Source organism: Apaloderma vittatum, unplaced genomic scaffold (assembly GCF_000703405.1).
Source record: "Apaloderma vittatum isolate BGI_N311 unplaced genomic scaffold, ASM70340v1 scaffold24587, whole genome shotgun sequence".
Taxonomy (NCBI): Eukaryota; Metazoa; Chordata; class Aves; order Trogoniformes; family Trogonidae; genus Apaloderma; species Apaloderma vittatum.
This window is the reverse complement of record NW_009725998.1, coordinates 1-15730: the sequence shown is the minus strand read 5'-3', so window position 1 is coordinate 15730 and position 15730 is coordinate 1. Positions and strand designations below refer to the sequence as shown.

Sequence of the window (15730 nt, the reverse complement as noted above, 5' to 3'; positions counted from 1 at the left end):
CAGCGCAGCAGCAGAGCCGTCGTGTCCAGGGGCAGGAGCCTCCCGCTGCCCAGGAGACCGCGCTGCCACCTCCCCAAACCCGCCAAGGCCTGGGGCTGCTGCCCCACACAGCTACGTCCAACCCGGGGCTGGCCTAGCACCAGGGAGCTCCTGCAGGGACAGAACGTGCTGGCAGAGGACAGGAACACTTCCATCACGAGAAGCAAACGCACGCTTAGGTCACCCGTGCGTTAGAATTCTGAGTCTTTTTCAAAGTCATTCAAAAGATTACCCCAAAGCCGATTCTTAAGAGAAAGAACACCAAACAGGCAGCCTAGAGGGAGCACAAAAGGGAATAAAGCCAGGCATCCCAAAACACAAAAGGTAACTGAAACAGGCACAGCAGCTCCTAAAGAGAGGTCAAATCCCCGTGTATGGGAATCACCTGGTGAAATTTTCCGTGTGCAAAAGGAAGATCACATTGACTGTGGGAGTCCAGGGACCGATTTAAGAAAGGTCACGAGCATCACCGCAGCAGCACAGGAGCCTCGTTCAGCCCTCGCTGTTACGCTGCAACCATTCCTGGATTAACGGCGGGAGGCACAAACACACGAACTGGGGAACAGTTTTGTTTCAGCAACCCAGCAACTCGGTTTAAGGCCTGACACGTCCCACAGCGATGTCTGCAAGAGCCAAAAGCATCGGACATGATCCTGTGGGAACGTTCTTCAGCATCACCACCAGCACGGACAAGCGCATGTTCCGTTCAGGGAACACCGTGAGCAGTTCTCTCACACCACGCAGCTTTTTCCAAGGGTTTCTCCACCTGAACGGCGGCACGTTCTTATGCCAAATCCTGCAGGCACCAGAAGGCGAAAACCACCGCCACGATACGGAGCCAGGACCCCCACCACGTCCTCGTGTCCCCTCGCTGCCCGGCAGGACACCCCAGCCAGGAAGGGTTCACCTCAGCTTCTTTGCTCCCGCCAACAGAAACAGGATTTCATCACCCCAAAACGTACACAGATATTTCAAGCACACTTGTTGAGTAATTTCAACTTAGTTAATTTGCTGAATAAAATTTAATTTTATTTAAAAAATCTTATACACTATTATTCACCTAGCCCTAGTTGTGAACAGATTCTCACTTCTGAAAATAAACCACATTCTAGTCAATTCAATCAACACCAAATTAAATTACTAGTACTGGATTTTTCTTCTTAAAAAAAGTATGTTAAAACTTTACTTTTTTTATTTTTAAAACCTCTAAAGAAAATGTTGCAATTTTACAGAAACGTTTCTTTTCAGGTTATGCTTTTTTTTTAAATGCCTGTTATAAATTCAGCTTGTGTAGAGTTTTTTTTTTTAATAGTTTTTTAATATGTATTATCTGCAGAGACATCGTAACAGTTCCATTTTGTGGATGAACACAAAACTTATACAGATTTCTCATATTTGGTCTTTAGGTAAATAGTTCCCAAAAGCTGCCTAAATAAACCACTCCAAACTGTTCAGTCCATCATGAAAATACAGTTTTTCCTTTCGTAGAGAGAAAGGAAATATAAATAATGCATCATTGTTACAGAAAATGACAAAAATCAGATTCAAATTAAGCCAACTATCTAGCTCTCACTCACCTTACCGCATGAGGAAATAAGACGTTATGTGAATTAAAGACTGAACAGCAGCCTCACGTTTAAATTTAATCTTGAAATGTAAAGTGGAATCTATTACCACAATTAAAAGTGAGAAATTACCAATACATTTTAAAATGTTCAACTGCAGAACACACACTTAAAAAAAAATATTATTATAATAATATGGTAGCCACTGTTAGAAAAGCACAACAGCTACTCTGACTGGAGACCCCAAAAGGTCAGTGTATGACATCAAAAGTGTTACGGAGAAACTGGTCGGATTCATTTCTACCGATGGGTGCTTAAGCTTAAAAATATCGAATATACCTCTGACAAGATAATTTTACTCTTTTTAAAAGGACTCGTGATAAAGAATTTCATCTTTCTAAATGAAGAACAGTCTGTTATCTTAAACATACACAATATTAAGCGAGACTCTTGTTTTACTTTAGACTGGAAAAATATGCCAGGGACAGTCAAAGTCAACACAAAGTAACAAACAGCAAAAGGTAGCAGAAAGAGAAACAGGTAAGTGCAGCTCTGGTCAAATTCATAGCAGTTCTTTACGTCAGTTAACGGCTCATTTACATTGTAATTTCTAATCAGTTACATGCAAGCCCAAAGAAGCATTTGATCACTACACATGGTAATAAAATCTGATTAAATTTCTCAGGCAACTGCTAAAATATGAAAATTTGCAGATGTAATAAAGTAGCTTTATCGGAACTTTAACAGGACAGACAAAAGTAAATCATTCCGTTGGTTAAAAAAACCCTACATTCAGTTTTTTACCAAACAAAATTTCACATGAAAAGTATTGTGTGATTCCAAAGTTTCCGGAGTAGAAATGGAGTGATTTGAAATGTCAAAGACCCCATTGTTTTGCAAAGAAATGAAAATACACCTCAAAAATTTCTAATTCCACATGTGAACAACAAAATACTGCATATCTACCAACAACTGCATCGGGTAGGTCGTTACGAAAGGCTAGCTGCCAAGATGGAGGAAATGGCTCCTTGCCTCTGTTCCCTTTAAGGAATATACAATCGTCTGAAACCAGTTCACACTAAGCGCTTATCATGCTGCCGTTACACTGAGATACTCAGTCCTTAAAATAATCTGATAAAGATTTTTTTAAAGCTGCAGCCCTCCCCAACACTGTATTCCTCAGTGCACACAGTTCGGTAGGGGGCAGGGAGGAGCGGGGGTCACAGCCTCTGGAACAAGATGGTTTGCAGTTTGACTTTAAATTACCGAGTTTTAAGGCCACCTGTGTTGGGTTTTTTTCAGTGCTGAAGGTTGAAAGTCTGATCACAGGGCCCCTTTCCCCACTGCGTGAGAACATGTTCCAACATTTTAGGTGTTATATCGAAGTGTCTCCTTTTGGCACCGTGGAGTTAGTTTGTTTTTTTTTTTTACAAAAAAAAAAAAAGAAAAAAAAAAGAAAACTCCCCTAAGTTTCTAGTTCTGGCTGCCTTTATCACTCACTGCCACAGACGGGGTGTCCACGTTAACAGCTATGACTATGCTCTCTCCATCTTCTGTTTTGATACGTTTGAGTTCCTGCTGTTCCGACTGGTCTCCGTTCTGGCGCTTCGTTGGAAGAGATGCTGACGCGGAGGCATGGGTTGCTAACATATGCAAAGGACTTGCAGCAGCTGTGAAAAGATAATAAAAACTTCAGCACCCTACTCCTTGTCAAAACAGATGATACTGAAAGCAAACTCGCAGTTTCAGTAACGTGACGAATTCCTTTACTGGTACTATGTGGCTCATCAGCAATCCCAGTTAAGATTCAGGTCCAATTGTTTAATCTTTGTAGAAACCTGAAGGATTTTCTCACAAATCACTCAACGTTCGTGCAGATTAGGACACAGGCAGGAGAACGGGGAAGTGTCTCCGTTTTGTCAACGGGGAGCGCAAGACCACGAAGGACTAAGTGACTGAAAGTCAATCGACATCGTAATTTGTGACATAACTGGGAGGCGAATTCAAAATGCCCTTTTCGGAAGGTTCTGGCCATGCCTGCAGATCACTGCAGAAGGCACTGCTTGGCCTGGAAGGAGAGCACCACCACGTCCTATTCACCAGTTATTTCAGAAAGCTTTAAAATGCACATGGCTCAAGTAGCAACTGCTCTCTGCCAGACAATGAGGCATTTACACAGGGGAAAGGCAGTGCTTTAACAAGTAGCAGTGCTAAGAGATTACTCATCTGGTTAGACTCAAGCACACAAGTGAATCAGACCAACAGAAATGTATATAGTGCAAACATCCTACACAATATTTCAGTCTCTCTCATTCCGCAGAAGAGACAGCGCAAGTCACCATCAATGGCCAAGTACCGTCCTTTAAGCCTTCTGAGACGTACAAAGGTTCTTTCTCTACACTTGTTGTTACCAGCCTGTTTGTCAATACTGACCCTGACTCTGTTAAACCAACTATTCAAACGTCATTGCAAATAATACAAAATACTATTATATATTTACTTGTTCATTGCAGTTCTTGAAAATATATCTAAACATTGTGAAACCACTTGCTTTCTTACAGACAAGCTCCCTTCCTTCAGCACCATCACTGTGCGGATGTCATTACAGCTTTCCCTGCTGGTGAGCCTTCAACACAAAGTCCGTTCGGGTTCTTATTTGCCAAACTCGTCCTCTTTGTTCTTAGTAACCTACCCCGACGAACACCTGGAATATTGCCTCTGCATGGAACCAAACTCTTTTGTACTTAGTATTTACTCACAGAATAAATATCTCAGATAATACTTCCCTGATGCAAAAAGCTTTGCTGCAACTGTAAAATAATTTGTTCTTCTATCTCAATAGTCATTCAGCTTCTACCTGAAAAGCTATTCCTTGTACAATTTCCCGATATAGAGAGTTACTTCTGAGTCAAATGCCTTACTAAAAATTTATTGTTGCTTAAATGAAACCAAGAAGTGTACCCCTCATCTTCAAACAAGCATTAAGACTATTACACAGCATCATTCGGTCCAGGGTCTGCTCAGCAGAAGAGAGACTTGCTGGCTGCAGCCACAACTGATACGTGGAATTAAGAAACAGGCAAAAGAACAACGTTTGAAATCTCCTCTGAAAGTCAAAATAATGAACACATAGTTCCATAGTTTCATTCTGCCATCGGAGGCCTGAATTTATTTCGGACTTCACGGCTTCATTCATACTGACAGGTAGTATAAAGCACTCCCAAACTGTTTTGCTGGGAGTAAGATGCAAAAGCACCTTCTTACTACAAATACAAAATGTTCACGCAGTAGTTGCTCTGGATTTCTTAATTCTTAGATAAACACATACGCATACACATACAAATGTGTGTGTAAATACAGACGTGTGCATGTGAACACAGACATATCTGTACACACATACAAACAAATCCATGTTTCTGTAGGCCTAGTTTCCCCCTTTAGATGCTTTGCCTGAGAATTACCTCATTTCTCGCTAGTCTAGTCGGAGTTGCTGTGACAGGGAGGCCAGGACCTGGAGTACATGTCGCTTGCTGTTCAAAACGTGCACATATCTCGTGAAGTATTTAAGCCCAGGAATCTCACAGTGAAAACTCCCATCACTGCAAGCACAGCCCTGCCTCACACAGTGCAAGAGTGAGAAGCACCACAGTGCTCCTCCTACGCTGAGCCACGTCTCCTAAACGCACCCAGTGGCCATCAGGCTGCCCTACCTGGGAACATATGCTGAAATCAGCTGAGTTTTCGGGGTCCAGGAAAAGGACAAAAAGAAGTATTTCTTAATTCTGAAAACAGCTTTTCAGTATATTTCGTGTGACTCTTGGCTCAAGTCTGACCAAAAAAGTGCACATTAAGTCTGACAGTGACTGTGCTTGCTTTACTTAAACTGGAAATGAAGTAGAAGCAGATAGAACACTGACCCATAAATGTCAGTGGTGGAAGAAGAGTAAAAAGGAAACAAAGCAGATACCTCACTCCATTAGAAAGACTTCAGAGCAGAAATACAGGTAATAAATTTATGTAAGACAGCCTAAAACTATTTCTGTAAACATATTTTATGGCAAAAAAGCTCCTTTGGTATCAGATAACATCTCAAAGTGAAACTAATAGAAAAAGCGGTATGGAACTGCAAAACCAAACCTGAATGTTCTGTGAACAAGCACGATAATACGAAAATTATTAAAAAGTGTCACTACGTACTCAGACTGTTGAGTCCGAGACGGGAAAGACAGTAATCAGACAAGAAGAATCTCAAAATCTTACAGAATTTTTGTCATTTTTAGTACAGGTTCAATAAAAACAGAGTAAAAAGTAACAGTTCAAAAAGCCAACCCACAAGTAAGTTCTGTCTTGTTTTCCTGTTGGTTGGTTCTTGACAAATCATCTGGAGAGCAGTTACCATTTTAATGGCACTGTTTTACGGGAACTTCTTTGAAAACTTGTTTATATCCTGGGTTTAATGAGGAGGGAGGTCAGGCTGTCACCACTAAGTACATCCCTATAATGACCACAAAGAGAATAAATAGCTGTTCAGGTAATCATCAAAGAGAAGAAACACTGGTTCTTACCAACACGGAGGGACTATCACTTACAGGGCTCTAATCTAAAATTTTTTTTAGAACTTCTGTATAACTACGGAAAACATGAGAACAGAAATCAAAGATTCAGGACCGGTCATGTTGAGGTTTTACCATGTTCAAAGTAACCCAACATCCTGACCCAATACGTACCAGCATTGCCCTGGCCTTGTATCGCAGTGGTGATAGGTACTATGTGCGTTCCGTTCTGCGTTACAGTTTTTATCGGTAGCTGGTGTTGACCTAGAGGTGCCTGTTGCACTATAGTAACTGTCTGTAAGGGTGTGGTCTGAGATGTCTGAATGATACGACTAGCAGCTCCTATTGTAGCATGACTAATAGCAGGTATAGGCTCCACTTTAACTGAAAAACAGAAGATAAAACATTGTTAAAAACAAGAAAGCGTTGAAGAACCATTTGTTTTCACCGAGTGAAAAATTATACAGTTTTATTACTAGCTCCAACATATCAGAGAAACGATGAAGCGGTATCTTCAGTTTCAGCCAAACGTTTCAAGCATTCATCTGGAACTAAGCATCAAATACCAATTCTCCTGTACAAAGGGCCGGCAAAACAACTAACCTCACAGGTTCTCACCTTTTACTTCCTTGTGGTCTCCATTCTCTTGAGGTTCTACCTTAGGCTGGGTTACCATTGCAGCTTGCGTCACTACTGCCTGGCCAGCTACAGTGTAAGTGTTTGCTGGTGCTAATCCAGTCACGTTTGTGACAGACACGGCTGGTATCTGGTGGACAACATGAACTGTCTGAACTACAGGCTGCTGGGATGTCGATGTTGTCACAGGAGTTGCCACAGTGTAGGTGACGGGTTTGATAGTTTGTGGTAGCTGCCGTTGTACAGTAATCAAAACTGGTTGGCTAGAGAGAGGTGATCCTACCGAGAAAGAGAGAAAAGTCAGGTTGACAATTTAAATTATCTCTTTTAAGCTGGTCATTCTTTTAAACTTAACACTAAAGCCCCAGAGGATTAACAACCTCCTTCACTACTACCTGAATGACCCAAAATGAAGAGTATGACACCTGGCGAGTCCAGTAACACATTCAAGGTAGGTGCTGGATTAGCTCAGTAAGACTCACACACTGTTCGGGCAAACGTCCCCCCATTGCTCCCCAAAAGCAGCTGTGCCACAAAGCTGTGTTTAACACTCATTTAGTGAAACTCCTCTCCACAGATGGAAACACACACGTGCTTCAGGTGGTGTGTGCAGTGTGTCTGCAGCGGCAAAGCCCTCAGATTGCCAGGCTGGGCGAAGCCTGGTGTCTCTGCTGAGAAGCACTTTTCCTTTCGTCACAGAACAGCCAGTGGCACTCGGGCAGTACCAGTCTCACCAACAAAATGGATGGGAAGTGTACCGACGTAGGTAATTAAATACATCCTTATCCCATCATGCCTTAAACTCTTTCTTACTGGTTTTTTTTTAAACAGGAAATTTGTTATCATGGAAATTTATTCTTTCACTTTCATTTCAATTCTTTTTATCTCCACCTTTGAAAGGATGACATGATACAGATGCGTGCCAGACGTTTGCTTAGTTCTGTAACCCATGTCACCTAAACTTTCTGGTTTGTTTTTGTTTTTCTTAACCAGAAGGAATACATTTCAAAAGGATGTGACAACTGTTACAAGACGGTACAGTCCGTGCAGGACAGCAGCACAGTCTCTGCTTAGTAATCAAGTGATCGAGGGTGCTGGGACAGCACACGGGTAACAGTCCGTATGGACACAAACCGCATTTCCCTGGCACGTCTATTAAAGATTCGCTCGAAGCGTTAGGAGGTTCAGTATTTCCCATTTTGTTGGTGTGCATGTGAAGCCTCGGTAACGTCTATCTATCAGCCCTCTCCCAGCGCCAACCCCCAGACACTTATTTCAGGATTCCTCACCTGGGGCACTCTGTGCAAATCGCGCTTCTTGTATTACCGCTAGTTTTGGCTGGATAGCACTAGGCTCAGGCTCCATTGGGACTGGAGATCCTTCCCGGGACAGACTCTCGGGGGTCTGGACTCCACTGGAGTGCGCAGACAACACTCCAGAGTGATTAGGAGAAGCTGGGGCACTTCTGTATTCAAAAATGAAAGCAGCATCTGATGTGTTTTAACTTCTGAACTGTGAAAGACAGTGACCTTCCTCTAAAGCGACCGTAACACACAGTGCCCAGAGGAGGGCACCTCTGCCTTCTGCCAAGTACAGTTACAACCCAAAGCAGTTCTGGATGATCTTTTAAAAAGCTTCTGTTCAACAGGGACAGAATTTAAAAGCAAATTTCAGGTACGGTTAATGGAGAAGCGGTGGCTGGACGCCTTCTTAGGGAGAGTCTAAACAATCCGTGAAACATGAACGTTTCTTCTGGTGGAATGATGAGCAAATCTCAGTCTACGTACAGGGCAGGTAATAAAAGATCTGCACCAGCAGAAAGGTCATAACTTTACAAAAGGAATAATTTAAACCCACGTACATCCCCGTCATGAATTCTACTTGAACATCAGCAAACTACACATGTAACTGTCACCTCAAGTTCAATAAAATGGTAGCTGGCATTTGATAATTTTCTTTGCAGCTTTAAAATGCAGAAGATGGCAGTTTGAAATTAGAATTCTGTAAAAAAACCCAAACAAAGGTACAGCAAGGCTTGCTTACATTAACAATATGACAGTCAGTTACGCAAACTGAGTCAGTTCTTTAATGCTAAAAACAAGCAATAGAAACAAGCCTAGTGTATGGGGCAGCCTCCTGGTAAATCACACAGAATTCAAATACTGAATCTGGATGAAATTAAATTACTGAACTTGTGACTGTATCCCAAACTACCAAGTCTGTATCAGCCTGAAGATTAAACAACAGCCATAGTCTTTTTGTTCATCTGTTTTTCCTTACCTAGAAGAGAGTGGTCCCAGAGGGGTTCTAAAGCAAGGTACTCCCCTAGGCCGCCTTTTCCTAAAAGCCTGCTCTATTAATTTGCTTTCAGAGGCAGGGTCTATCCTCCAGAATGAGCCTTTGCCTGGTTCTTCCTGGGAACGTGGTACTTTGATGAAATAACGATTCAGAGAGAGATTGTGACGTATTGAATTCTATGGAACATAAAAAAATATGTAGAATTCATATAACTTTTCCAAGTCAGAATGTGGCCTACTGCAGCAGTTTGTACTCTAGGAGACTCAGGGTTCAGCTCTTTAAATCCTTAATTCAACAGAACTCAAGAGCACTGCGAAAGCAGTGCCATAAACCTGAAAGGACTCTCCCATTTTTCAAATCTTTCCCAACAATTAAAAACCCAGTACGCTAATGCGGCAATAACAGGAATCCCATTTAATTCTCTAATGAGAAACATGGTGATTGCAACAAACTGTTAGAACACTACAAATACTTGTGCATAATGCAGCGTAAAAAATAATAAAATAAATCATTCTTCATACACCACCCTTCCCCAGGTGTCTAAGAAAATGTGAGATTATTCTAGGAGGGCCAGTAAAATACAGCATATACTGATTCTGATCTTGTACGATGATCTTGTTACTGTTCCACAAGCCAGAAAGAAAAGGTTAAATTACACAGGTCTCAAATGCTGTTATGTATTTGTTGGGAGTGCACCCACAGCCCAGTCTGTCTCAACAAAGGAGCCAAGCGTGTCTAGAAAAACAACAAATGGCAGTGGGTCCTAAACCAGCTCTTCAGCGAGATCTTCGTTACTGCACTCTAGTTTACACGTTACTTTATCCTCACTTTGCTGTAACACACAATTCTTTGATGAGAGAGAAGTCGAAAACCGCTAACACCTTGCAGTGGCTGTATCTATGCCTGGCTTTGCATATGGGGTTTTTTTTTATTTTAATTTTAAGATAGATAAACCCAGAATCTCTCTATTATCACTGAATGAGAAAATTGTGATAAGCATACATAGTAAAATATTTGCGGGGGAACAAGGGGAAAACAGAGAAAAAGCTTTATGTTACCAAAAGCTCTTAAAAATTCACAAAATCAAATGCAAATCTTGCTCAAACATCTGGAGTTCATGACCCTGGTGGCAAGACTGGAAAACCTAAAGCAACGATAACCATGTATGGTTTCTTAAATGCAAACTGATGAAATCAGAAACGGTTTTCCCTGCCAAAAATTGAAACAGAACTAGAAAGCCAAGAACGTGTTTATAAATTGTATTTATTTCTCCATATGCTAGAATAAAAGAATAGATCCAAAAGTACCTGCAAAAATAAGTTCACGAAGAGGAGTCTTCAAGTGCTCAACAAAATAAGACCTTTATATAACAAAGGATATAAATACCTCAATACTATTTATTAAGGTATAGGATTTGCATATTATACACATGTATGTGCTTTATGTTTCCAATAACATGGGCATATAGAGATGTTTTAAACAATATTTGAGGCTATCATACAAGTCAGCCTGACTGTAACCTAACACCTGGCAGACAAAAGCTCGCAGAGCCCTTCGCACGGGCACAACTGTCGGCGTTACAGCCGGGCTTTCTACCACTAGTGACTGACCAGCATCTGATTTGCAGTTTTTTCCAACTGTTTTAATGAAGAGGTGCTAACTAATTATTCCAGGACATACTATGTCTGCTGCGTCTATCACTTTGGTTTTGTGAAGCATTATACATCTAAATACATATCCTGTTCTAAGGCAGAATTCTTTAACCATGCACCACACTGGATGTGCATGCTTGGTTTCAGATGCTTACGCAGAGAGGCATCACACACATGGATACTCGAGGTATTTCCAAAGAGGAAGCGAAAAGCACCCCAACGTTTTATAAGCAGGATCTTGTTGCTAAAACAGATCTGTTAGTATGACTGAAGCCAGGATTCTGCATGGCTTATGTGTGAAAGGGAAACAAAAGAGACTTCCCAGCCACAACCACAGCTCAGTCCTTCGCTAGACAAACCATTAGCAAAACACTGGGCACAGTTACCTGCCCCTCTAACCTTGGGATTCTTCTAAGGAGTGATTCAACCTTCATATAGGCCCCATGACAAATAAATACGTGATTAGCATTTCAAACTCTATTCCTCCACTGACAAGGCGTGTATTCTTTAGTCTTTTAACTTGTCCAGCAACTATTAACACTTCCTCACTTTTCCCCTCCCCTCTCCAAATTTTCCTTCCCTGAAAATAACTGCAGAGCATGCCTTTCCTGCAGGTCACGGCTGTACTGAGCAGCACCACAGCGAAACTGATACCCCCGACCGAGAGCGCAGTCTGAACGTTCCACAGGCAAACCGGCCCGTCCCGCTAACTGTGCTCTCCTGTCCTTTGCCGAAACTAAAAACAGCAGCAAGGCACCGAACCTTTGTGTGTATCTGGAAAGCCTGTGCCAGACTGATTCATACTCAGTTAGTCATCCTGGCAAGCGCTGAGGTCGGTTTCTTCAAAAATGAAAAGAAAGCAGAAAATCATTCTGCAGAACTGAAGGGGTTGGTCTAACTCGGTACAGAAACGATTAAGTTCCCAAATGAAAAAGGGCACGTTAACAGCACAAGGTAACACGCTCCTTCCTTCTCTGTACTGCCTGGGCAAAATCACTATTTTGAAATAAACCTGAACTTGTAACATTTAGTATCTTTATTTTATCTTAACAATATGGATGTTTACACAGTTATAAACTACAGGACACAACTACATTCCTAGATAGCATATGTGTATTTAAATCCACAGTGCCAACTGTACTTTTCTTCCCCACTAGCCTGTATGCATCCCTTCGGAGAGGCTGTGAATACAGTCATGTTTCAAATGCGGAATAATGTAAATTGCCTACTTTGGAGAACTTACAATCAGGAAAAAGATAAACATATGCATTTGACACGGGATGTTAGGCTCATCAGCTGACTTCTTACAACCCCTTACAGCTTGCAGCATTACTCACAACTGAAAAAAAACATTCCAGAAATCATATTTACCTGCCAGCCCTTGTCTGCAGTCCTGTAGTATGGATAATTTTTAGTTATGTGCGTATAAATTCCATTTAGTGTAAGCTGCTTATCAGGTGCCATTGTAATTGCTTGTACTATTAACTGTGCATAGGAGTAAGGTGGCTTAGAGTCATCCTGTACAACAAAAAGAAAGTCTACATCAATAAACTCAAAAAATACACACGCCCCTTTCTGAATCAAAAGCTACAAAACACAACTGACTTGATTTAAGGCACTTTCAGATGACCAAAGTCTTCAGGCAGAAAAGACACATTTTAGTAGATTTTAAGATATCATCAAAAATTTGGAGAAATGTTCAACAATAAAAAAAAATTACAAGAGCCTACAAACAGATGTGTAACAGAAAATACAGTTCAGGGAAGAGGCAAATAAATCGAAAAATAAATCACATCTAACCACAAAAACCTACAAACTGTTTTTTCAAGTTTGAAATGTGAAAGTGACTTAGTGTATTCACTTAAGACCCGATTTCTGGCATCGATTTCAAACAACGTTTACCTTTGGGCTATCTCCACCCGATGCTTCCTTGTCATTTTCTGACTGCGAATTGTCAGCCATTAAATGTAGGTCAGACGGTATTACCCGACTCATCTTGTACCCTGAAGAGCCTGCACCGCGGGGGCTAGATGGGCAGGAATTCGCAGCACTGTAGAGCATAAAAAGAAGATCCTACTATTTTGTTATACAGTATATCACCACATTATGTCTAATCAAAAAGCTCTTAGTGCAGACAAGCCCACTAACCGGAGCTTCTAGACTCCAGCTAAGGGGCTGTCAGTGTTTCCGTTATAAACCCCATCTTCCAAGCCTTTCTACCTCATCCATGGAATTAAAATCACTGCAGGAAGAAACCTGTCAAATGAAGCTCAGGCATTCCCCCTCAAAGGAAGAAGGATTAACCCATTTATCGGGTTGTACTGCATTTGTGTAAGATTTGCCAGCACAAAAGTCTACTTCGGCTACCACAAGCAACCACAAATTTTAAGACACTCCTTTAAATCAAGAAACACATCTTGCATGAAATTTCTGCCATATGCTTGTATTCAGTCTGCTCAGAAAAGATCTCTCCTGTGCAGTATTTCTGCACATATAAGAAAATACAGTGAGCAGCAAGGAGGGAAAAAAATAATCTCTTTAAACCAACTTTATTTTAAATGTTTACAGGTATGTGCACATACGTACAGGAAGAAAAATCATAACACTTATCTATAAATGGGAGGCATCAGCACCGACACACCTAATTTAAAGCAGTATTAGGGCAACAGAGCAGACCGACTGTCACAAAGCCAAAGATGGCACCAAACAAAGCAAAGCAGCATCTCCCGATACCTCACCTTTTGCTACCCGTCACAGAAAACCAAAGATAAAATTGTATATAATTCCACTGTAACATCTTTCTAGCAGTTGTCCCTCTGCCTCGCACAGTACACAGGAACCAGACGCACAAAGAGTTTTCTGCTGCAGTTTCCATGTAGCCAACAGCAAAGAGACAGTCAGGGGGTGATGTCTGTCACCTTTCCCCAAAAAAATTTTCGCTGTTCTCTGTAAGGACATACGCTCCTCAGCAATTCATACCGAAGCTGATTTTAACACAGTCCTTAGAAATTCCAGAAAGTTAACTAAGAACCAGAACGACAAAGCCCTGTGCTGTGCACCCAGAACCACCTTTGACTCCAAAGACAATCTTTAACCAAACTCAACTCTAAAGCTCAAAACACCCAGTAAAAATAAAGCGAGAGAACGTTATTTAGATTTATACAATAAGGCTTTAACAAATGTACCCTTGACAATCTGTCAAGTTCTGTTTGTCTGCTGGCCTCTCAAGTTTTTTGCTGCCTCCCATTTTATGCACTGAAACAAGGCAGGCATTGTAGATTGAGCAATATATATAAAAATAAATATTCTTCAAGTTTCACATCATGAGAAATCCACCAACAATTTGCTACTAGTGGCATACTATACAAGGGAGATTGGATTTTTTACGTGTTGTATGGAACAATCCTTGATTAGATCCAAAACGTGCAATTGTATTTTTTTTTAAATATAGGTCACTGCTGTTCTATGTTTTCACATATCAGCTGACAACATCCCTCTACTGTGCTCACTTTAGCATATATTGACAAAGCGACACATATGGTATAATCAAAGCAAGTTTACAAGTCTTCCACAAAACAGGATGATTTGAAGAGAAACTGTCAAGCTTTGCTCTCAAAATAGACTCAAAACTGCCGTCTTTTTTTTTTTTTTTTGTAATAAACTACACTCAACAGGTGCATGAAAGCCTGAAGAGAATTACAACATTCACAGTGAGGCAAAGACTGCGGTGATATATGTGATATTATCTGAAATATTTATGAGCTGCTCTGTCATTTCTTGGGCAAGATATGTTTTCCCTGAATTTTAATAAGAAAGTAAACCTGTTATACAGTCAAGTCTAGTTCTCTTTTCTCCCTACTTCCACCATTTATATAGATCTCATTAAACACTACACTATCGAGATCAAGATCTTGGCAAGTATGAAAGAAGTCAATTATCCTTACATTCAAATTTTATTAACAAGATCTACCATTTTAAAAAACAAGCTCAAGTAAAAACACTGGAAGTGGGAGGGGAAGAAAAAACTTCCAAAAGCACATAAGTGACTTTGGAACACAGCTTTCAGTGCCTTTAAATGAAACGTTTGCTCACGAACTTTCAACACTGTATCTAAACTAATTTTACAGGTTTGTGAGGACAGGTTTGGTCCCAAGTAACAAGTTGGACAATGGCTACAATTACCCAAATGAAGCAGCAGAGAAACTAAAAAAAACCACCCACAGATTAACCTCTCCTGCAGATGTTTTTTAAATGCCACATCTTACATTGTATTTTAAGTAAAACATCTGTTTATTGCCAGTAAAGACTGATTAATAACAAATGCTCTGGAGTGAGAGATCAGTCTATTTTCTATACTAATGATAATCAAAAAGCTTTTATCTGATGAGAAACTTCAGGGGGACAGTGACTATCAGAACGCTTAAAACCAGTGTAATTTAAACTCCTCTGATTTTCAGGGTTGCAACAAGCACGCAAGAGTCCTGAGCAAACTGTTACACGTTTAACACATTAATTTTGAATATTAAAGGCTGTTCATGCAACTGCCTTATTAACTAGCAGAACGGTGGCAGGCAATGCCGAGATTCAACTCGGCTTTGACCACAGAAGCAAAGCATTTGGGAAGAATGAGAAAGTTGTGTCAAGTCTGTAACCGTACGTTGCCCTACATCCAATCTGCAGGGTTTAAATACCTGATAGTTCCTGTGGGAGAAGGGAGAGGGCTGATCAGGTGAGCCATGTTGTCTGGAATGTTTATTGTTAAAGGAGAGATCTGAGGTTGCACAGGCTTCACTGGGGACTCCGGGGCCTCCTGTTTTTCTCTCTTCTCATTGGACAGAGCTGTGAATGTTATCTTGATGTTTGTGCTGGGAAACCTGAAAGTACAGCTGAAAAATAAAAAACAAGTACATAAACCACTTGTTTACAGACGGTCGGCTCTTCCACATAACTCGCATCTATCACAGAATCACAGAACAATTCAGGTTGG

At 41.0% G+C, this 15730-nt stretch overlaps 1 protein-coding gene across 1 annotated transcript; it reads right to left on the bottom strand.

The window, feature by feature from the left end:
• Positions 1 to 3044: 3044 nt before the first annotated feature.
• Positions 3045 to 15629, bottom strand: FOXK2 (forkhead box K2; the record flags this gene model as incomplete). The annotated part of the gene is made up of 8 exons (XM_009873131.1): positions 3045 to 3274; positions 6332 to 6541; positions 6776 to 7072; positions 8083 to 8258; positions 9074 to 9267; positions 12115 to 12261; positions 12646 to 12793; positions 15435 to 15629. Coding segments are annotated over 8 exons (1564 nt in total), but the record flags the coding sequence as incomplete, so codon positions are not given.
• Between the last annotated feature and the right edge of the window lie 101 nt (positions 15630 to 15730).